Source organism: Callithrix jacchus, chromosome 22, assembly GCF_049354715.1.
Source record: "Callithrix jacchus isolate 240 chromosome 22, calJac240_pri, whole genome shotgun sequence".
NCBI lineage: Eukaryota > Metazoa > Chordata > Mammalia > Primates > Cebidae > Callithrix > Callithrix jacchus.
The window spans coordinates 39331673-39354044 of NC_133523.1; the positions used below are offsets into that span (position 1 = coordinate 39331673).

Consider the following 22372-nt stretch of genomic DNA (forward strand, 5'->3'; position numbering starts at 1 on the left):
TGAGACCTCGTCTCAAAAACGAAACGTCGAGACAGTGTTTGAGATATGGTGGTGACCAAGACAGCCTCAGTCCTGTTCTCCTGGGCTCCCAGTCTAGTAGGGGAGGTGGCTGATGCATAGGATTGTGCGCTGTTCACTGTGTATTTGTGGGAAGGTGCTTGGAGCCGAGATGAGGCTTGGAGGGCGGTGCTGACTTGGGGTGGGGGTGCCCTAGCTACCTTCCCTAGGGCAGTGGCCAGCAGGGGCCTGAAAGGGAGGATAGGGCTCAGGCAGCCGGTGGTTGGGGGAGAGCTGAAGAGGGCACTGTGGGCAGAGGCCTTGGGGCGGGAGTGGGTGGAGCCCCATCAGGGACTCAGGTTGTGGACAGTCACAGGCCTGGGTCCCCTGTGCCTGCAGCCCAGAACGTGACTGTGGACGAGGTCATCGGCGCCTACAAGCAGGCCTGCCAGAAGCTCAACTGCAGGCAGATCCCCAAGCTCCTCAGGCAGCTGCAGGTAGGGTGGGGCGGGGTGGGGTGTGTCAGGTGTGGGTGTGGGGTGTCCTGTAGTGGAGCCACCCCAGCAGGAGAGGGCCTCCTACTCCCTAGCCCAGGGCCTGCATGAATACTTCTTTGAAAGCCTGCTGCTCAACTTGACAGTTAATCAGGTTCTTCATAAATATGAGGAACACAGAATTATATCAAGTAAGAAATTCAGGTATCCGTCAGCCCCAAAAGAAACCCTGGGGAAAAGGCATGTATATGATTCTTGTAAGTCTGATTACAAAATTTATTTATTTGTTTATTTTTTTGAAATGGAGTCTTGATTTTGTTGCCCAGGCTGGAGTGCGGTGGCTCAATCTGGGCTCACTGCAACCTCTGCCTCCCTGGTTCAAGCAGTTCTCCTGCTTCAGCCTCCCAAGTAGCTGGGATTACAGGCACGAGCCACCACGCCCAGCTAATTTTCTAAATATTTTTAGTAGAGATGGGGTTTCTCCATGTTGGCCAGGCTGGTCTCGAATTCCTGACCTCAGATGATCTGCCCACCTCAGTCTCCTAAAGTGCTGGTATTATAGGTGTGAGCCACCACACCTGGCATATTTTTAAAAGTCTGAATTACAGAAGTAATACATATCCTCAGATTTAAAAAAAATTAAAATACTACAGATCTGAAAAACCAAATCCACCTCTTATTTCCTGCCCCAAGGCCCCTTCTCGGGAGCCGCCATTGTTGGCCACTCAGCGTTTCCTGCCCTCTCGGCATTTTCGAGGTGCCTGTTGGTTTTCCATTTCCATGAGTCGCTCTCCACCTGCCACCCCCTTGGTGCCTCTCCTGCAGGCCCGGCCTGGTGTCAGTCAGTGAAGCATCATTGGTCCCAAGGGTTCCAGGGTTGCCTGTGCTGGGAGCAGCCACGCTCATTGTCTATGACTGTTCACTGGGGTTAGGGTGGGTTCTTTGGAAGATTCCAGAAGAGGGACTTGCCAGGTCCCAGGAAGGGTGGCTTTTTAATGTGGTGGCTGAGAGAATGGGTCCTTGAAGCCCACCGGCCTGGTTCAGACCAGCAGCACCCACCCCACAGGTTATGTGTAAGCCCAGAGTGCAGGAGCTAGCATCTGCGGGGCGGGTGGGCTGTGACTGGGTGCTGGGCCCCCAGGCTCTGCCTTTACCAGGAGGCCTCCTAAGCCCAGCCCTGCCAGCTTCGCAGGCTCATTGCTTGCCTCACAGCCTTTGCACTGACTTACCCCTCTGCTGGGACATCCCCCAGAGATGCTGGGCCCACTCCCTCACTCAGTCCAGCTGGGGCTGAGGGGCTTTGCCCAGGCCTGCCTGGTTCTCAGCCATGTGGGTGCAGAGCTCTCTTGCTGTCTAAGGGCCCTGCACCCCAGGTTCCAGCTGGTAGATGGCCTCTGAGCCTATGTTCAGTGCCTTCCCCCAAACCGAACCCTGGAACTCTGCCTGACCTCAGGCGTTATAGCCATTCGGGGCCTCAGCTGCCCCCAGGTTCAAGTGTCTTCCTGCCTTAACGCCCATCCACTCTGCTTTCTCAGGAATTCACAGACCTCGGGCACCGCCTCGACTGTCTGGACCTGAAAGGTGTGTGTCTGTCCAGGGGCTGGGAGCCTGGGTCATGGGCAGGTCAGGGGCTCCCTAGAGATGGGTCTGAGGACCTGCCTGGGGGGTCAGCAGCTTCTGGAGCTGAGCTCAGCCAGGGTAGGGGCTTGGCCTGGTGGGGGTTGGGAAGTTGGGGGCAGAGGACCCTTCCAGCCTCCCTTAGCCCTCAGTCCCCGACATGCACAGGCACACTGTCTCAGACACACACATGGCCGCTGTCTCCTCCCAGGTGAGAAGCTTGACTACAAGACCTGTGAGGCCCTGGAAGAGGTCTTCAAGAGGCTGCAGTTCAAGGTCGTGGACCTGGAGCAGACAAACTTGGACGAAGATGTGAGCGGCCTTGCCATCACCCAATCGGCTTCCTGAGCTCCTGGGCCCTGTCGAGGTTTGGGTGGGGAGAGGACACTGCAGGAGGAGGGGGTCCTCTAGATGAAGGCTGAGGGGTGGCACAAGGGCGGGGCCTCTTGCACAGCAAGAGGAAGACGTCCAGTATGACCAGAGTGGATGTGGAGGGCGCACTGGGGCCCCTGTGACCACCCTCATAAGCAAGGAGAGCCTTGAGGAGTTGGGCTAAGGGGCAGGAGTGTGGCCCCCAGCCCTTTCAGGAACCATGCCGGAGGGAACAGTTCCTATGGGGTGGGCTTGGGAAACATTCTGAGAGCAGCCTCCCATCAAGGCCCAAGGGTCGTCGTCACCTCCCCAGCCTTGGGAGTCCCCAGGCTCCTCAGGTGTCGGGATCCAGAAGCCGGGGCCCTGAAGTACTGAGGCCCGGGCTGGGGAATGCCCAGGCCTGTCCTGGTCACTCAGCACATCAGTCAAGGATTCTGGAGGGCAAGTGACAGAAAACAGACTGGCTTCAGCAGAGAAGAGAAAGGGTTTGTCCCCGTCTGTGCTTGTTCTCTGTTCCCGTGAGGCTCTCTCTGGACCCAGGAACCCTTGTCTCTTGGTGGGACCCGGTGTCAGGGCCCACTCCTCTCCCCCAGAGCAGCCCTGAGCTGAGGCTGGGCCCCCGAATCTCTACCTGCAGGGTGCCTCGGCCCTCTTCGACATGATCGAGTACTACGAGTCGGCCACGCACCTCAACATTTCCTTCAACAAGCACATCGGCACCCGGGGCTGGCAGGCAGCCGCCCACATGATGCGCAAGGTGGGCGCCTCCTGCCTCCAGGAAGAGGCACAGGCTCACAGCAGGGGCGATGTAGGCACTGGCTATCTGAGCTCTTGGGGTGTGGACTGCCGTGGACATGCTGGGCCTGGCTCTCAGGCCAGGAGGAAAACAGGGCCAAGAGGTGTCCTGGCCCCCAGGCCCCCTGGCTCCTTCTCTCCCTGTGTGGCATTCCATGACCCCCCTTTTCCCCTTCTGTAATGTCATCCCTCTGTAATATCATCCCCTTGGGAGGTGGCCATGGACGCCACCCTCACCTCACTCATGCTCAAAGGCTGGGTGCAGGGAGGGGTTGGGGCTCTCTGGGAACCTCCCAGACACACAGGAGTTGGGGATTGTGGCTGCCACCAGCCCTGACTCGCTCACCCCGGGACCACAGGCTGAGCCTTCCCTCCCCATCCACAGTTTCCCCATCATAAAACCAGATGACGTTGCCAAATGACAGCTGTGGCCTCATCACTTGCTGACATGTAGGGCTGCAGATCCCAGGGCCAGGGAGCGCTGGGGCTGGCCTGAGCCAGTGCCTCACGCTTGTCCCCTTCGCCCCTGCAGACGAGCTGCCTGCAGTACCTTGACGCCCGCAACACGCCCCTGCTGGACCACTCTGCACCCTTCGTGGCCCGTGCCCTGCGCATCCGAAGCAGCCTGGCGGTGCTGCACCTGGAGAATGCTAGCCTGTCGGGGCGGCCTCTCATGCTGCTTGGTGAGCCCTGGGCACGGGAGGGTGAGAGATGTGCGGCCTTTGTGGGGCAGGGGTTGTGGACTGGGTCTGGGTGGGGCCTACCCAGTCACCATGCCCCCCCCCCCAGCCACGGCCCTGAAGATGAACATGAACCTGCGGGAGCTGTACCTGGCGGACAACAAGCTCAATGGCCTGCAGGACTCGGCCCAGCTGGGTAACCTGCTCAAGTTCAACTGCTCCCTACAGATCCTGGACCTCCGGAACAACCACGTGCTGGACTCGGGTGGGTGCAGTGGCCCACCCCACACCCATCACTCTGTCCGGCCCTGTGCTAGGTGGTGCTGGGGACACAGATGTGGCCAAGGCCACCCCAATGCTGTCCTGCTGGGGCTCCCAGGGGGAAGACAGACCCGCCCTAGACCGTGACAACCCAGAGTGAGCAGGGCTGGACTGATGGAGGCCAGAGGCAGGGGGTCTGATCAGTCTGGGGGCCAGGGAGGGCTTCCTGGAGGAGGAGACAGTTCAGCTGACAGCTGCAGGATGAGGTGAAGTGAATAATTACAATCTGAAAAGGAAGCAGTGTTGTTGGGATAACAGGGTCAGCTGGAGGCTGCTTTCAAATGGTGGAGGAGGGAAGACCACCGTGGGGCAGGGCCTCTAGGCTTCCATCCGGAGGCTGGGAGCAGAACCAGCCATGTGAGAAGCCTGGGAAAGGGTCCAGACGGAGGAGCAGTGCGTGCAGAGGTGGTAGTAGCATTGGTGTCTGAGGTTGGGGGGTTCACTGTGTCCCCAGGTGGCAGGCCCGGACTCCACTCTGCGTAGCACCTGTGAGGGCCATGGCTGTGAGGGCCATGGCCATGGCTCTCTGGGCTCTGCCCTCAAGAGCTTGTCTCCAGTCTAGAGAGACAAAGACAAGATGAATGAGTTATCTAGCCTCTAGAGGTGGGAGCTGCATTGAACAGCGGTGACCATGGGTGGGAGTGAGCTGGCTACGAGGTGAGGTGGGCCAGAGATGGTCACATCTGAGCAAAGATTGGAAGCATCTGGGGAAGGCTGTCATCCGGGCACCCAAGCTCAGGGGTCACAGATGTGTGCCCAGGGGTGCCAGGCTGAGGCAGGGCTGCAGGGCAGGGCCTGGGCCTGTGGGGCCTCCATGGAGGTCCTAAGCAGAGGGGCCACTCCTACCCCACAGTCCCCCCCGAGGAAGCACCCAGACCCCAGATGGGGTTCTTACTGGCGGCCTCCCCCAGGTCTGGCCTACATCTGTGAGGGTCTCAAGGAGCAGAGGAAGGGGCTGGTGACCCTGGTGCTGTGGAACAACCAGCTCACGCACACGGGCATGGCCTTCCTGGGCATGACACTGGTGAGTCGGGCTGTCGGGAGGGAGGCTCCTCCATCCCCACCGCCACCTCCCACCCCAGCTCTCAGCACAGTCACTGCCCATGGACGGCTTCTGTTCTTCCCATCCTACAGGTTCCAGACAGTTTAAACTCAGCCCCACCTGCTTCCTCATTCAGCTTCTGTGCCCTATTTCCCTGAGGAGGAGCCCTTCTTTAATTGTCTCATTTTTTTCTTTTTTTTTTTTTTATTGAGACGGGGTTTCACCATGTTGGCCAAGATGGTTTCTCGATCTCTTGACCTCGTGATCCGCCCGCCTCAGCCTCCCAAAGTGCTGGGATTACAGGCGTGAGCCACCGCGCCCGGCCTTTTTTTTTTTTGAGACCAAGTCTCACTCCACCCAGGCTGGAGTGCAGTCGTCCCATCTAGGCTCGCTGCAGCCACTTCAGCCTCTGCCTCCTGGGTTCAAGCCGTTCTCATGCCTGAGCCTCCCAAGTAGCCTGGACTACGGGTGCCCACCACCATGCCCTGCTAATTTTTGTATTTTTAGTCGATAAGGGGTTTCATCATACTGGCCAGGCTGGTCTTAAACTCCTGACCTCAAGTGATCCTCCCACTTCAGCCTCCAAAACTATTGGGATTATGAATGTGAGCCACCATGCCTGGCTAAGTTTTCAGTTTTTAATTGTGCGGTGCTTAAAGCAGGCCACGCAGCCAAGCTCTCCTGCCCAACTGCTGCATAAGAGTCACCCACCTTTGGGGCTTCAGGGCGCTCAAGGTCCAGGCCCTGGCCAGGGGCTCAGGCTGTGGGGGGTAGGGACTGACTGGGTGCCTGGGGGGCTGGGAACGGACAGGGGACCTGGCCCTTGGGGACATTGCAGGCACAGGAGGGACTTCAGTACAGGCCTGCTGCAGGGCGGGAGGGTGCTGCTGCTCAGGCCAGCTCAACAAGGAGAAGGAATGCCCTGGCCTGGCTCTCGTCCTGGCCTCTTTGCTGACTTGGCCTCCTGGGCCATCGAGGCTCCCTCCTCACCCTTGCACTCCCTCCCTCCAGCCGCACACTCAGAGCCTGGAGACGCTGAACCTGGGCCACAACCCCATTGGGAACGAGGGTGTGCGGCACCTCAAGAACGGGCTCATCAGCAACCGCAGCGTGCTGCGCCTGGGGCTGGCCTCCACCAAGCTCACATGCGAGGGTAGGGCACGGGGCCGGGACGGGGGTGGGCTGGTGGGCTTGGGGCTGGACCAGCCAGGTGTGGGGTCCATGGCCAGCCCCTGCGGTGCCCCCCCAGGCGCCGTGGCAGTGGCGGAGTTCATCGCTGAGAGCCCCCGCCTCCTGAGACTGGACCTTCGGGAGAACGAGATCAAGACGGGCGGGCTCATGGCACTGTCGTTGGCCCTCAAGGTGAACCACTCGCTGCTGCGCCTAGACCTCGACCGTGAGCCCAAGAAGGAGGCGGTGAGCAGGGGACTGCCCTGAGGACCTGCGTGGGCAGGAGGGCGGGTGGAAGGCTGAGTGGCGGGGCAGCCTGAGATCCCTAGCTAGGCGCTCCCGCCACAGGTGAAGAGCTTCATCGAGACACAGAAGGCGCTGCTGGCCGAGATCCAGAACGGCTGCAAGCGCAACTTGGTGCTGGCGCGGGAGCGGGAGGAGAAGGAGCAGCCGCAGCAGCTGTCGGTCTCCATGCCTGAGACCACTGCCACCGAGCCCCAGCCTGATGACGAGCCCGCTGCCGGGGTGCAGAATGGGGCCCCCAGCCCCGGACCCAGCCCGGACTCGGACTCAGACTCGGACTCGGATGAGGAGGAAGAGGATGGAGAGAGGGGCGAGACCCCCTGTCCTGCCCTGGTGCCCCCCATGGACTCCCTGGGCCCTGGGGACAGGAGTCCCCCAGGCAGCCCCTCCCCACCCACTGAGCAGCGGATTTCCGTGTCCAGCCCGGGCCGGGGCCACAAGGTGTTTGTGGTGACCCGGGTGGAGAGCCCACCTGAGAGGGCAGAGCTCCCTGCGTCCCCTGGCTCGCCCTCTCCCCCACCCCCTCCCCCACCCCCTCTCTCCCCACCCACCTCACCCGCCCTACCCCCAGCTGGGGCCACTGACACATGGGACACAGGGTCCTCCGAGCCTCGGCCACCACCAGAGCCACCTCAGTCAGGGCCACCGCTGCCCAACGGACTGAAGCCCGAGTTCGCCCTGGCACTGCCCCCAGAGCCGCCCCCGGGGCCTGAGGCCAAGCAGGGCAGCTGCGGCCTGGAGCACGGTGAGAGGGGCCCTGGGGCAGGTGATGAGGGGGCCCTGGGTGCTGTGTGACCCCAGGCAGGCCCCTGCCTGTTGTGGGCCTCCGTTGCTCCCTCTCTCAAAGGGTTCTTGCAGGGCCCAGGACAAGTGGGACTTAGTTCCGGGGCTCCACCCTGCTTCCCTTGGATCCTGGGCGCTCTCCCTGGGTGGGCATGTAAGGTGTGCTGCCTTGAGCCTGATTGGCCCAGTGGTCCCCGGGCTCTCTACAGGCCCCAAGGGTCTGGCTGGGGCTGGGCTATGGGAACAGGTTGTATCTGCCCCACCCGGCTGACAGGGGCTGGCCCGTCCTCCCACGCAGAGCTGAGCTGCTCCAAGAACGAGAAGGAGCTCGAGGAGCTGCTTCTGGAAGCCAGTCAGGAATCCGGACAGGAGACACTGTGACACTTTAGGTGAGGGCAGGCCTGGGCCCGGGGCGCTGGGGAGGGGCTGAGAGGACCCCTGGCTCTGACGCTTTCTCCCCCAATCTCTCCTCAAGTTCCTTTTTTCCGGTCGGTCTGCGATGAGCTGAGGCCAGAGCCATGAGAATCTGCTCACCTTCCCCCCAGCCTTCCTGAGGCCCAGGATGCCAGGGGTGGGGGCCATTCTGGGGACCCCCTGCCCACAGCAACACTACAAGGGGTGCAGGAGCTTTAGGGAGGGGCCCTCCCTGTGCTACCCAAGCACTTCTGTTTATGAGCCCACCACTGGAAGACTCTGGAGGGTGAATGGGAGGAGGAGGAGGTCTCCAAGACATCAGGCGCCTGTTCTGGAGGGGCCAGGCTTGCCCTGCAGAGGGCAGGGTTCCTGGGTGGTGGTGGGATGGTCCCCTGTGACCCCGGGCACAGGGCTGGGCAGGCAGCCTGGTGTGGGAGGGGCGGTGCGTGCTGGTGGTGGTTGAGATTCACAGAACAGCCCCAGATGGTGCAGGCCGGGCAGGGTGGGGGGATGGGGGCAGAGGATCAGAGCTTTCTTTTTCTCAAGTGCAATAAATCTATCAGGGAGCTGGGGCGGGAGCAGCCGGCACTCCGGGACCCTGCTGTCCAGGCCACTGGAGGCTGCACCCTGAGAGGCACTACAACCCATGGGGGGCAGGGGGCGTGGGTATGGGTGAGGGTGGGCAGAGGGCTGGGGCTACTCCTGTCGGTGCAACTCTGTTCACACCTTTTCTAATAAACTGGGGCTGGGTTCACTTTGCCCAGTGTCTGCTTCATGGGGATCCTGGGGGTGGCTGCTGGGGTGGGCTGGGTACAGGCTGTCAACAGTGTCTGGCAGGGCTCAGGAGGCTGACCAGGCATCTTCCCCCACAGTCTCCTCTTCTCTGTGTCCATGCTCCAGTGTCTCATACAGCCACCTCACAGCCAGGCCAGTTGACACCCATCCCTTCTGCAGGGAGAGATGGGCCCCGAATACCTCCCAGCTTCAGGTCTAGGATCCCAGGATACTGGATGTGGTGTGGCTCTGCTAGTCACCTGTCCCTCAGTGGGAACAGATTCTAGCCTGTCCCTGCCAGCCCTGGTGTCATGCAGGTGGAGTGTGCCTGGGGCCAGGCCAGTGCCGAGGAGCCTGTTGGGGAGCTTGTTCTCCTTCACCAGCACAGGCCTGGGGTGCCACAGGGGGCTGTTGAGCATTTCTGGGAGGTCTGTTTTCTCCCTTTAGGAAATGAGAGAGCAGGCTGGACATGGTGGCCCACACCTGCAATCCCAACACCACTTTGGGAGGCCGAGGTGGGAGGATCACTTGAACTCAGGAATTTGAGACCAGCCTAGTTAACACATGGTGAGACCCCATCTCCACAGAAAATACTAAAATTAGCTGGGCATGGTGGCACACGCCTGTAGTCCCAGCTACTCAGGAGGCTGAGTTAGGAGGATCGCTTTGACCCAGGAGGTTGAGGCTGCAGTGAGCTATGATTGATGATCACACAACTGCACTCCAGCCTGGGTGACAGAGTGAAACCCTGTCTCAAAAAAAAAAAAAAAAAATGAGGCCACCTACCCCCTTCTTTCCCATGTGGGAGGCTATCATGGATGACGTGTGGTGAGGTCACAGGTATCGTCACTGGCTGGAACCCTGCTGTCATTCAGCTCCTGGGCACAAAAGGAGTCTGCTGCCCAGCCGCCCTGGCCTCGGTGAGGAACACCTCATGAAGCCGCTGCTGGTTTGCCATTGGTCCCATGCAGCTGCGAGTCCTAACTGCTCCCCAGGGCAGCTACGACCAAGACTCTGTTTTGGGGGAGGGACTTAGGGCAGCTACACAGAACAGCAGCCAGCAGCACCCTTCTGTCCCTGCACCGCCAGCCTGTCCCCAGCTCTGCTAATGCTCGATGTGGCTCTGGGTGAAGGGGAAGAAGGGGCCCCCTCCTGGTGGACATGGATCCAGCCCCTCTGGGTGAGGCCGGGGCATGTGAGGTGTTTGCTTCAAGGTACTGAGACCGCCGTCCTTTGCCTGGTTGGGGTCAGCACAATGCCCCAAAGATCTTAGGAGGCCCTTGGTCAATACTGGCCTTTGCTGTGGTCTCAGCCTCCGTGGAGGCAGTTGTGTTGGGGTCTCCCCCAGCCCCTTGGCCATCTGCCCCTCACCCCAGGTGGGGTGGGCTGGGGGAGGAACAGGGGTCCTCTTCCCAGTCTGTCGCTTGATTGGCATTTGCTTTCCCCAAATTGAGCTTGGAGTGAGGAACTGGGCCTCTCCTACTGTTGGGGGTTGAATTGTGTCTCCCATAAAAAGAGATGTTAAAAGTCCTTATCTCTAGTACCCCAGAATGTGAGCTCACTTAGAAATAGGGTCTTTACAAAGGTCATCAAGTGAGAATGAGGTCATTCGGGTGGGCCCTACTCCAGTCTGACTATGTCCTTAGTTTTTTTATTTTTGTTTTATTTTTTGGAATGGAGTCTTGCTCTGTTGCCCAGGCTAGAGTGCAATGGCATGATCTTGGCTCACTGCAACCTCCGCCTCCTGGGTTCTAGCAATTTTCCTGTCTTAGCCTCCTGAGTAGCTGGGACTACAGGCCATGCCCAGCAATTTTTGTTTTTGTATTTTAGTAGAGATGGGGTTTCACCATGTTGGCCGGGATGGTCTCGATCTGCTGGCTCGTGATCCACCTGTCCTGGCCTCCCAAAGTGCTGGGATTACAGATGTGAGCCACTGTACCTGGCCCCTGATGTCCTTACCAAAAGGGGCATTTGGGCACAGGGAGACTGCCACATGTAGACAGGATGGGGTGATGGCATTTGCAAGCCAGGGAGTGCAGAGATGGCCAGCAGCACGCCAGGAGCAGGGAGCAGGCACAGAGGAATCCCCTTCATCTGCAACTTGCAGCCTCCAGAAGCGAGAGATGATACACTTGTTCTTCAAAGGCATGTGGTCTGTTGGACTGTGTGAGAGCAGCTGTAGGAACTGCACACCAGCCTGCAGCGCTCCTGATTTTCTGACTCAAGGGTCCCAGATCAAGGGTTGGAGGCCGAGAGGATACCCCTTGCCGTCTTGTCTTCCCCTTCCATTCAGCCACCCAAGTGTCACTCGAGCTTGTCATGTTTTGGTAGCTTTAGCTGAAGATGTAGGGGGTCTGTTTCATGGAGGAGCTCCGTGGCCTAACACAGGAGATGCCTATTGTCACACGTGGATGTTCAGAGTGGCAGGCAGCTGTTCACCAACTTACTCCTGGACCCAGGTCCCTTCCAAGCTCAGGGTGCTGTCACTCCCCAGGGCCTCAGGGGTCCCAGCACCAAGTGGGCAGATGGGGGAGGGGAGTGAAGGGAAACCTGCTCCCTTAACTCATTGCTGGGAAAGGTCAGCCATGCTCCCTTTCTGTTGGTGAGAACCGGTCCCACGGCCCACGCAGGTGCAAGTTCTTACAGCAGCCCCACGTGAAGATACTGTGGGCAACAGTTTGGCCACTGCTTGGTACCACGTAACAGAGGCTGCAGCTTTGCTGTTTTTTGAGACGGAGCCTCGCTCTGTCACCCAGGCTGGAGTGCGGTGCAGTGGCACCATCTCAGCTCACTGCAACCTCTGCCTCCTGGTTTGAACTGATCCTCGCACCTAAGCCTCATGAGTAGCTGGGATTACAGGTGTGCACCACCAAGCCCGGCTAATTTTTTTATATTTCTAGTAGAGATGGGGTTTCACCATGTTGGCCAGGCTGGTGCGGCTTTTTACTGAGGCATGGGGGAGCCTCAGTCCTGTCCTCACCTCCACCCAAGTCTGCACGTTAGCATCTCTCACAGCACACACTCCTGGTAACAGGAGTGAAAATTTATTTTCAGCCTGGATTCCAGGTGGTAAGAAACAATCCCAATGAAACTGGCTTAAGGGATATATTGGCCCTAACCGCACATCTACAGAAACAGACTCAATGACGTCACGAGGACCCATGCCTCTCCCTCTGAGAGCAGCGCTCCCTGGCTGCTGGGAGACAGCTCCCAGAAGGTCCAGGCATATCCTACCAGCTTAGCCAGGCCAGGAATGAGAAAACTCTGCTCACTTAGCTCCAGGGAAGATCACGGCGGGCTCCCACTGACTGGCATGCACCGATGACACCATTGCTGTGGCCAGACTTGGATGCTGTGCCCAGCCTTGGAGCTAAGGAACTGTGAGGTCTGTGACCCCAGCCCCATGGTTGGAGGATGGGTGCCTTTGCAGAGCTCTCAGGTTCCTCAGGAACTGTTCCCTCCGCCAGCCTCAGGGCCCTGGCTCAGAAGTCTCAGCCTCATCCCAGGGCTATGTTCAGTATTGATCCCTGCGGCCCCTGCCCGCACATGCATGGGACTGGGCCAGGTATCGCAGGGCTTGAGCGTGTGGCTGAACATTGGACCAATGAGGAATTGGGAACTGCCCAGAGGAGTGACACCCGCCCCCCAGCCCAGGGCTTTACCCAGAGGGAAGGTGGGAAGCCCTGGTGTGACCCCTCCTGCCTGGCTGACTTGGGCCCTGTAGTCTCATCTCTGCTTAACTTCCCTGTCCTCATCAAGGGGCTGGTGCGGCAGTGTCAGTGACTAACCAGTGGCCCTTGGGTGGCCCCGGAGTGACTTGTAATGCAGACATCTTGTGGACAGTTATTTATCTGGGGGAGGTTAGTGCCACCCACCCCAGTCGACTGAGGTGCCAATAAGATCTAATTAACCCATTACATTGAGGGTGGAGCCTTTCTGGGGGTGGAGCAGCCTGCTGAGTTCACTGAGGTCACCCTCGGAAATGCCAGTTCCTGCCCTGCTCACAGAGGGGCAGGCTAGGGCATGGGGACAAGGACTGGGATTCCCTGAGGCCTGGGCGCTCCATGTTGCCTTAGTCAACCCGGCCCATCCGCCTGTCATCTCCCAGCTCTGCAGCCTTGCCTGCCTCGCCCACTGCCCCCGCAGCCCCTCCTGCCACAGAGATGCCAGCTGAGGAGGCCAGCGTGGCTCAGAGGAGGAAGTGGGCTTGGCAGGACCGGGCAGGCCCTGGTGGCAAGATGGGGCAGGCCTGGTCCCTGGTCAGATCAGGATGTAAGGACCAACTCAGGGCTCTCAACGCCTCCATTTGTTGCACGTATACTCTGAGTTCCTCACTGGTCCTTCTGCACCCGCTCTCACACTGGCACTGGCTCACAGCCCCGCTCCTGGAGGCTATGTCCATGGCTCTGGCTCAGATTCACAGACCTCATTGGGACCCTGGGCTGTGGCCCCAGTTCAGCCCCCTATTCCCCCATCTGGGCAGATGGAGAAGCCCTTGCCTCCTGCTGCCCGCCAAGTCCTCCATTTAGGGCCCACCTGGCCTGGATTCCCCTGGACAGAAGGGCGCTCAGGCCACTGGCCATGGCTTGTCCCGCATGGGCCAAGTCCCCCGCGTTGTGGCCTTCGCCGGCTTGCCCTGCGGCACGGCCCGATGGGGACGCCCTAGAGGCGCTGTTGGTCCGGTGGGCGGCGTGGGGGGCATCGCGGGCAGGGGATTTGGGCGGGCTGGGCGGCTTGAGTGCGCTGACGGCTCGGATGAGGCCCATGCGCCGGCGGATGGAGTGGTCCAGGTTGACGGTGCAGCGCAGCAGGGTCTGCGCCTCGGCCACAGTGAAGGGGAAGTCGGCGCCCAGGAAGCGCTCGAAGAGCTCGGGGTCGCCGTCCAGGTCGAGAACATTCTGCAACGCCTTGGTCATGGTGTGCAGCTCGCGGCTGTTGTCGCGGAACACGTCCCAGAGGCGCGCGCGACCCTCGGGCGCGCCCCCGGTCTGCTGCCGGTCCTCCAGGCACTGCAGCGCCCAACTCAGGCGGCACGGCCACTGGTTGGCGAGCACCACCCACGCCACCGCCTGGCGCGGCGTTGGGCCCCCGAAGTCACCCTGCTGCTGCTGCTGCTGCAGCAGACGTACGGTGATGGGCACGGTGTTGACGATGCGCCGCATGGACACCACGTTGTCGGGCACGTACTCGTAGAGGCAGTCGCGCTCGTCGTGCAGGCAGAAGAGCGCCTCCTGGATGCGCCGCGCCGCCTCCGCGTCGATGCGGCCCTGCCCGCGCTCGGGCCCCACCTGCGTCTGCACCGCCAGCAGCTGCGCACTCTCGCCCCCGCTGCCCCCGGCGGCCCCCGGCTTGCGTGTGATCTCGCGATACAGCAGGTCGTCGCGGCTCTGCACCGCGTCGTGCAGGAACTGCAGCTTGGTGCGGCGGCCCATGATGGGCACGGAGAAGGGCAGCGTGACAGTGCGGTTGAGGAAGAGGTAGCCGTTGTCGGCCGTGCCCTTCATGTTGCCCGCGCTCTCCAGGCACGCGGCCAGGATGCTGGGGTCCACGACCAGGATGAAGATGAAGGGCGCGTGGCTGTCGGATAGCAGCGTGTTGATGGCGTTGAGCACGCCCACCACGCGCTCAGGGTAGCACGTGTCCAGCCCGGTGACCTCCAGCACCACGCGCAACCGGCGCCGCTGGTAGATCTCCAGGAAGCACAGGAAGTCGGTGAGCAACTCCACCTCCTTCTTCACCTCGCACATGAAGCCCAGCTGGCTGCCGAACTTCTCGCGCGACACCAGCCGCTCGATCTTCTTGCGTTGGCTCACGAACAGATGCTTGCCCACCGAGTACACGGCCATGAGCAGCCCCGAGCCCGACAGCGTGGTGGCCGCGCCGCCGAACACCTTGAGCAGGCTGCCGCTCGGACCGCCGTGGCCCGGCGTGTGGCCGCCCAGGGACAGGTAGAGCAGCCCCACGCCCAGGCCCAGCGCCGCCAGCAGCGCCAGAAGCCCCAGGCACACGCGGCGCCGGCAGTGCCACTCGTTGTGGCAGCAGCCCTGCCTGGTGGCCGGCTTGTTGCCTAGCACCGAGTACACGCTGAAGGGCAGCGCGCCGTAGTGGTGGCGGATGCCCTCGCACAGCGTGGTCACCAGGCCGGCCCAGAGCTTGTCGGTGCCCGCGTACTGCCAGGCGCTAAAGCGGATGAAGAGGAACTGCACGTTCCTGCGCCGCAGGTGCACCTCGGTGATGATGGGCTGCAGGAACACCAGGTACCACAGCAGCTGCGGGACGCCCCAGCCGCTCACGGCGCGCGGTCGCCACTGCACGTGCTGCAGCTCCTCGCTCTCGCGTTGCGCCGCCTCCTGCTGCATCAGCGCTGCGGGAAGGGAGCGCAAGAACAGCGTGAGCCACAGACCTGCCGAGGTGGGCGGGGCCTAGACGGGGCGGGGCGCTCCCGGAGAGACAAGGAGCGCCCAGCAGACGCCCGGGCTGGAAGGGAGCGCGCGGGAGCCGCAGACCCGCCGGGGTGGGTGGGGCCGGGAAGGGGCCTAGCACGGGCGGAGCAGGGCGCTCCAGCGGAGTCGAGGGGCTGGAAGGGAGCCGCGGCCACTCCTTAAAGAGCTAGAAGTGGGTGCAGAAGGCGGTGGGTGGAGAGGCCTGGAGCCAGGCTTGGACCGGAAGCGGATGGGCAGGATGGGCAGAGGTAGAGCCGGCAAAGGAGAGACGATGGGAAGGCGCAAAAAGGGACACGAGAAAGAGCCAAGGCTGGGCAAGGGGTCGAGGGTGTGGAGGGCTCTAGGAAGGTTCTGAGAGTGAAGTAGGGGATAAGTGGTCCGTCTAAGGGATGAATGAATGAGATGCTGAGAACGAGGTGTGCTAGGCAGCAGGATATAGCCTTGGTCTTATCTTCCTGAATTACTGCTGCTCCTCCAGGAAGCTCTCCCTGATCCCCAGGCTGGGTCTGGGGCCCTCAGCCATTCCCAGTCTGGGTCATCACTGTCTGAGGATAAGTCTCTCTCCCCTGCTGCTGTGAGCCGGAAGGGCGGGGTCCTGCCTGCTTTGGTCACCACTGTGTCCCCTGCGCACCAGAAGGTGCTGTGGGAATGCCTGAACAATGGATCTTGAGAAATTTGAGGTCAGGGAGTGAATGCACCAGAGCGTCTATGGCACAGATAGCAGAAGGGCCTTGGCACAAGCCTGCATCCTCAATAAAAACCCTGGGCTTTCTGCCTCAGGTGCTGGGGAGCATGGGAGGCACTGAGCATAGGAAGGATAGTACCAGACCTGTCCTTTAGAGTTTTTGGAGTGGATTTGGTGGTGGAGGTAGGAAAGGGTAAGACTTGGAGGTGGTCAGGAGGCCAGGGGAGCAGAGCCTGGGGTATAGGCATGGGCTTGGGGAGGGCCTGGGCTGGGACAGGCTGGCTGCAGGGGTTGGGGGGTGTGGGAGAAGCCTGGAGCTGGGCGGGCACCAGAGGCCCCGTTTCTCATCCTCCCCACAGTGAACACACACAGCTCCTCACCCGTGATCTTGTCCAGCATCATGTGCAGGCGGCAGCCAAAGGGGGCATAGAAACCCACGGTCACAGGGACAGGCACGTGGCAGAGTGTCTTGGCCAGGCAGCTGCAGTAGACGTCATCCTCTGTTAGAATGTCTGGTGGGTGAGGGTGGGGACACTGAGTCAGGGCGGCTGGCCAGGCACCACCCTCCTCCCATCTCCCCTCCACAGCCACCACCATTGGCCCCTCCCTGGCACCCCATGCTAAGGGGACTCAGGTCAAACCCTGCAGTGGAGGTTTCTGTGGCCACCAGCTGCCTCCACCTTCAGAGCCAGACATGCCCCTTTGGGTCCCACCAGGCTGAGGTTGCAGGAAGTCAGCTTTCCCGGCCCCAGGTGACCAGGCTTGCTTGGTCACTGGCCTATGATACCCCTCCCCGCCAGAAAATCCCAAAGGCCCTTATTTGGGATCCAGGCCCTGGGATGCTGAGACAGCACTTTCCACCATCAGCAGGACTCCAGGCCCTTCCTGCCTGCTCTGCTGGCCCAGCCCCAGCATGGAGAGGCCCTGGACCACCGGCTTCTCTCAGCTTCTGTCCATCCGGTACCTGACCCCATGCCGGCAAGTCACTAATCCCACCTGACCCCAGGCTTGGGAGATGAACGGACTGAAGCTGCAGTCCTGGCCTTATTGCCTTTCTCTGCAGACCCCAGGGAGAGCCACCTCCAAGAGGCTCAGTTCCCTCTGAAGAGTGGTGCGGCAGAGACGCCGGGTAGTGGGGATACCAAAGGGTCTGGCCAGCACCAAGCCCTCGGTCAGTGCCATCATCTCCAGTGGCCATTTAGGGCCTGGGGACCAGGCACTGGCACTACAGCACCCACTCTGCAGAGGGCACCCTGTCCCCACTGAGTATTGCTTCTCAGACCTGGAAATGGGGACTAAAAAAGATAGGGTTCAGTTTTGGGAGGTACATGGGGCCAGCCTTGAGGTCCACAGTGAGGGCAACATGGCCACTTTCAGAGAGGCCTGGGGGGCCATGGGAAATGGGCCACGCCTGGCAGTAGAGCCAGGAGGCCAAGAGGAAGACTCCAGTAGGTCTCCTGAGGTGTGTGCCAGGCGGGCCTGATTCCAGCTCGGCCGCATCACTGGGCGGCCCCACCTCATCCAGCCTCTATTTCCCTGTGTGTGAAATGGACATCACAGCCCTGAGGCTCGGGTGACAAGGCTCTGCCCGACCTAGAGTCCTGTTGAGTCCCTCTTGCTCCACTTTCAAGCCAGACCTAGAAACCAGCTGTGTCTCCATCTCTGCTGCCCCCGCCCAGCCAGGCTGCCAGCACCTCTCGCCTGGACTCTCATAATCTCCTTCTCCCACAGCCGGTTCTCCTGAAGATCAGCTCACGTCCCTCCTCAGCTCCTGCCTCCTTTAGGGAAAAAGCCCAGGTGCCGGCTCCTTGCTGGGCGGAAACAGGTCTCCCCAGGGCCTCTGCTCAAACGTTGCATTAAGGCCGGCCGCGGTGGCTCAAGCCTGTAATCCCAGCACTTTGGGAGGCCAAGGCGGGGGGATCACGAGGTCAAGAGATCGAGACCATCCTGGTCAACATGGCTGGAGTGCAGTAGTGTGATCTTGGTTCACTGCAACCTCCACCTCCCGGGCTCAAGTGATTCTCCTGCCTCAGCCGCCTGAGTAGCTGGGACTAGAGGCACCTGCCACCATGCCCAGCTAATTTTTGTTCTTTAGTAGAGACAGGGTTGTACCATGTTGGCCAGGCTGGTCTCGAAACTCTGCCCTCCTCCAGTGATCCACCTGCTTCAGCCTCCCAAAGGGCTGGGATTACAGGCGTGAGCCACTGTGACTGGGCTCCCAGCCACACTTTTAAACTTCCTTGTTTCTTGTACCCGCTCCCGGCTGCAATACAATGTGATTCTCATTAAGACAGAGATGTCTGTTGATCCTGCTCCCCACTGTGCCCCCAAAACGGCCTGGCACACTCAGGGTGCTGGATATCTAGTCATGAAGTGAATGAGGGAGTGCTTCCTCCCGTTGCTGACCTGAGTTCTCGCTCCTCAGGTCACTCCCTAGCTCTCTCTCCCACCCAGAGCCGCCAACAAGCCAGGGCTCACCATCCCTGCCCCATGTCCCCTGTAGCCTGCTGGGCCAAAGGAGGTGGCTGAGAAGAGACCAGAGCACAGCTAGGGTGTCGGCAGAGCGAGACGGGGAGCGAGAGGGAGGCCTTCGCTGCCTGGCCCAGGATGGAGGCGCCGGATAGGCCTGGCCTGGAAGCCTTAGACCCCGACATACAAAGCAGAGGGAGCCAGCCTGAGCCCCGGGGGCCAGAGACGCACCCCTCCTGGACAGGGACCAGGGTGTGGATGAAGAAGGCAAGTGCAAGGGGAGCAGGTGGGAAGTGAGGCGGTGGGAGCAGGGACAGAGTGTGGATGACGCTAGGCAGGTGCAAGGGGAGCAGGCGAGAAGTGAGGTGGCAGGAGCAGGCACGGAGCCCCCAGGAAGGCCGGGGTGAGCACCGGAGCTGTAGGTGAAGGAGCCGCAGGCCGCTGGGGCAGGCAGGGGCCGGGCATCAGTGGGCTCGCTGGGCTCCAGGAAGACGCTGGCCGCAGAGCGTAGGGCAGGGCCGCTGCTGGCTGTGGCGAGTGCCGTGATGACTAAGGGGGGCGCCTGGGGGGCGCCAGCCGGTCCCCTGGGGACAGTGGAGATTGCAGGCAGCCCCTTCTGGGCTTCATGAATGGGGCAGAGCCGCTGTCGCATGGGGCTGGGAGGTGGGGGCTGGGGCTGCCGCTGCTGCTGCTGCTGGACGGAGGGTGGGGGGGCCCGGCGCCAGCCACTGCCACCTGCTTGGTGGCTGTGGTAGGCCAGCTGCCAGTGTGACTGGGGGGAAGACCGACAGGGCCCATGGGCTCGGAGGGCCGTTGAGTCCTGGCGCCGCGGATGACAGCATCCTGGAAGGAAGGAAGTGGGGGTGACTGGGCCTGCGTCTCTGACCTCCGGGGGGCACCGGCACGCATGAGCCAGATCAAGTCTTCAGGTAGAACTGGGGGGCCGGAGTATTCTTGGGAGCCCCAGAGGCCCCTCAGAAAGTCATATCATGTGAGGGGGAGATATGGGCAGGGGAGGGGCCCGGGGTCTGTGCTGTCGCATGGGTAGGAGTGGGGAAGGGGCCAGGCTTGGACTTGTCAGGGGCCAGAGAGACGCCTGAGGCTGGGGCTTCAGTGGAGGCAGGTGCTTGCCACTCCAGATTCCGGGATCCCTAGGGGTGCGCCCAGTGCAGGGGTCAGGGAAACAGAGTATCCACTGGGAGCTGGCCTGGCTGGCCCAGGAAGGCCAGGGTGATGGGTGGAGGCCGTGGAGAGTGGTAGGCCAGGGATTGGGAAGCAGGGTGTACCTTGTCCCCAGCTCAGGCCAGGGTGGCAGGAAGGATGGTGACCTGGGAAGCTCCGGCCCTGAGGAGGCTGAATCAGCCCCAATGGAAGGGCACTACCGACTCCCCACCCTGAGTAAGAACACCTGTGGCCGCCACCAGAAACGGTCCAGCCTCATCCAGACAGGTTCAGTGTGAGGGCTCCCTCTCCTCCCCAACTCCCAGCACACTGCTCCCTCCAGGCTTGGGGGGCTTGGGGAGGGAAGGGCAGGCCAGGCGGCCCCCAGCTTCCATCTCCAGCCCAGGCTCCTATCTTTGGGACCCCAGGCCCTGTGATCCTGCTCCTGGGTCCTGACCTCCACTAGGCAGACGCCTCTGGGGGGAGCGCTGGTGGCTGCCCTTCTGTTCCTCCATTCATTCCAGCTCCCTCAAGGCCTCTGCCAGCCATCACCCACCCCCAAACTGAACCTGTACCTTTTTGGTGCCCCAACTCTGGGTCCCAGAAGTAGTGCCTGCTAGGGGTCTGGGCGTCCTTGGCGAAGTGGACTTTGTAATGCTTGTGCATGGCGGCCGGGCAGCTGAGCGCTGGGGGCCTGCTCCTGGGACAGGAGGGAGCACACAAGCTCAGCGTAGCCTCTGGGGCACCAACAGCAGAGAGCTGAGGTCAGGGTCCCTGTCCTGCCTGACAGCGTGGACGGGGAGAGGCCAAGTCCCGGATGCTGGGTTCCTAGGTCACTCGGGAGGAGGGGACAGAGGTAGCCTTCAGGGTAGAGTGAGAGGCAGGATGAGGAAGGATGGCCAGAGAAGGGAACGGAGGACCACTGGGGGTGGCTAGGGGCTAACATGAGGCTGAGTGTCTGGGAGCCCCTGGGAGTTTCTAAGGCCAGGACACTGGGGAGTGCTAAGCAGAGGTGGTCTGGGGAAATAGGGGGTCCAGGGTGGTGGCTGAGTGACACAGGGGTGATTAAGGTGATTAAGGGTGCTGTGGGAGGCTGGCACGCTTTGGAGGGACATGGAGCTAGTGCAGTGAGCTGGGGAGCAGCTAAGAAGCAGGGTGAAGGAAAATAGAGCTGGGTACCTGTGGGGACTGAAGGATGCAGTGGAGGGGAATTGTGGGGGAGCAACGAAACCGCAGGGGTCCAATTTGGGGAGAGGCTCAGCAAACTCAGGTGCGATGGGTGTACGGAGTTTTGAATGTGAAGAGCCAAAGCAGGACTGGGAAGGATGCTGGGTGGGGGACAAGGATGGGGAGACGCTGAGGGGCAGATGAAACTGGGGTGCTGAGGGTTGGGGACCGGCCCACCACTCCCCACCCCCCACCCCCGTCCCAGGTCCCCTCGTACCTGATGTGCCGTGGCCTCACAGCCCCAGCTGCCTGCCCCGGGAGCTGCTGTCAGCTAGGACTGTCAGCACAGGCCCATCCAGAGGGAGGCCCCAGCCCAGCGCCCGCCCGCCCGACCGGTTTGCCCGCCTGTCCCCACCCCTTCCGTAGCGCCCGCCTGTCCCGATGTTCTCTGCACTCGAGGACGGGGCTTGGACTGGACTCCGCCTTGTGCCCCTATCCCTGGTAGGGAATGGAGATGCAGCCTGCAGTGCTCAGTCTCCTCAAGGCAGCCACGGGTCAGGGCACTTCTGCTGTGGGGCAAGGAGCTGGGATAAGGACGGAGTCCAGCTCAGAGGCCAGCTCCTCTGTGGCCCAGCTATGTGACCTTGGGCACGTGACTTCACTCTCCACGCCTCAGCTTCCTCACTGCTGAGTGGGTACCTGCCTCTCATGGTTGTTTCAAGGGAAGCACTGGGTGGCAGTCCCAGGCTCAGGGCCTGGTGCGCCTGACCGGGGCCGTGCTGACCCATTTACCCGGCGCTGCTCTAAACCAACGTCCACAGGACGAGGGGAACAGCACACATATCAAGGCCTGCCGCACGGTAGCCCCTCTTCCTCACCACCATCTAGGGGCCAGCTGTGATGCCCACTTCCCAGATGAGGACACTGAGGCCCAGAGAAGTGAAGTCCTTGGGCCCAGGGCACACGAAGGCAGAGCGGGGATTTGGAAGCAGGCAGCGGCTGCTACTCCCAGGCTCTGTCTCCTGCCTTTGGGGCCAGCACTCAGTGACTCCACAGACGCCCTCTGAGAGGTGAGGGCCAGGGAGAGCCTGGCAGGAGATGCCCTGGAGACCCCTCAGCTCTCCGGGGCCCTGACTCCGAGGCTGCTGGTGTGATGGGGTCAACAGTCCCTTCCCTGAGAGACACGGTGCTCTGATGGGGATGGGGGAGGCAGCCCCGGAACAGTGCCCAGGACAAGATAAAGGGAACCTACCTGGCCCTGGGTTCTACCCAGGTGAGCAAACTCTGCTCCCTATGGCCAGAACCAGGGCCCTTCCTGCTACCTGGGACAGGACCGGCTCTGTCTTTTCCCCTACCCCTCACGCTGGCTGCTCTGGGAATTTTCCCCCCTGGCCCACCAGGAAGGCGGGGCTGGTGTCTGTGGTGGGCCTCCAAGTCAAGCCCCCACTGCCCACCCCAGCACGGAGCCTGGCCCAAGGTAAACAATAAGACACATGGCCAGGAAGATGCTGGACACTAGAGGGAGCAGGAATTTGGGGAGCAGGCCAGGCAGGGGCAGCACTGCAGTGGCAGATGCAAATCAGGGCCGCTCTCAGCCAGGTGGGCTGGGAAGGGATGACCCAAGTAGGGGCTGATGGGGTGACTGGACCGCACTCTACAGGGGAGTGTCTTTAGCAAGGGGACCG

General features: G+C 61.3%; 3 protein-coding genes across 4 annotated transcripts in view; 1 reads left to right on the forward strand and 2 right to left on the reverse strand.

The window, feature by feature from the left end:
• The window catches only part of PPP1R37 (protein phosphatase 1 regulatory subunit 37), a 53248-nt gene extending 44506 nt beyond the window's left edge, over positions 1-8742 (forward strand). Inside the window, exons 2-13 of one of the 2 annotated variants that reach the window (XM_035286545.3) lie at positions 397-494; positions 2027-2072; positions 2320-2420; positions 3118-3237; positions 3808-3958; positions 4065-4220; positions 5188-5300; positions 6330-6471; positions 6568-6734; positions 6837-7536; positions 7873-7963; positions 8050-8742. In XM_035286545.3, the coding sequence (XP_035142436.1) occupies positions 397-494; positions 2027-2072; positions 2320-2420; positions 3118-3237; positions 3808-3958; positions 4065-4220; positions 5188-5300; positions 6330-6471; positions 6568-6734; positions 6837-7536; positions 7873-7955 (1877 nt within the window). In that variant the 3' untranslated portion in view covers positions 7956-7963; positions 8050-8742. The remainder of the gene's footprint in view (positions 1-396; positions 495-2026; positions 2073-2319; positions 2421-3117; positions 3238-3807; positions 3959-4064; positions 4221-5187; positions 5301-6329; positions 6472-6567; positions 6735-6836; positions 7537-7872; positions 7964-8049) is intronic. The other variant, XM_054249660.2, reaches the window with a different exon arrangement.
• A 3029-nt stretch (positions 8743-11771) lies between these two features.
• NKPD1 (NTPase KAP family P-loop domain containing 1) lies at positions 11772-16627 on the reverse strand. Its single transcript, XM_035283979.3, has 2 exons — positions 16271-16627; positions 11772-15126 (listed from the first exon to the last, which is right to left on the reverse strand). The coding sequence occupies exons 1-2, from the start codon at positions 16485-16487 to the stop codon at positions 13226-13228; spliced, it is 2118 nt and encodes a 705-aa protein (XP_035139870.1). The 5' UTR covers positions 16488-16627; the 3' UTR covers positions 11772-13225.
• Positions 16628-18119: 1492 nt separating this feature from the next.
• Positions 18120-21475, reverse strand: LOC118150114 (uncharacterized). Its single transcript, XM_035284380.3, has 4 exons — positions 21387-21475; positions 20985-21185; positions 20113-20220; positions 18120-19282 (listed from the first exon to the last, which is right to left on the reverse strand). Exons 1-4 carry the CDS (start codon positions 21473-21475, stop codon positions 18253-18255), a joined length of 1428 nt encoding a protein of 475 aa, XP_035140271.3. The 3' UTR covers positions 18120-18252.
• Between the last annotated feature and the right edge of the window lie 897 nt (positions 21476-22372).

Excerpts from the sequence above, each read along its gene's own strand:
- NKPD1 (XM_035283979.3), bottom strand. The coding sequence starts at position 16,487 with ATGGTGGTGGCTGTGGAGGGGAGATGGGAGGAGGGTGGTGCCTGGCCA. Across the intron at positions 15,127-16,270 it reads GATGCTGGACAAGATCACGG|CGCTGATGCAGCAGGAGGCG; the intron begins GTGAGGAGCTGT and ends CCCTTCCCGCAG.
- LOC118150114 (XM_035284380.3), bottom strand. The coding sequence starts at position 21,475 with ATGGGTCAGCACGGCCCCGGTCAGGCGCACCAGGCCCTGAGCCTGGGA. Across the intron at positions 21,186-21,386 it reads GAAACAACCATGAGAGGCAG|GGATAGGGGCACAAGGCGGA; the intron begins GTACCCACTCAG and ends ATTCCCTACCAG. Across the intron at positions 19,283-20,112 it reads CACTACTTCTGGGACCCAGA|ACTTGATCTGGCTCATGCGT; the intron begins GTTGGGGCACCA and ends TTCTACCTGAAG.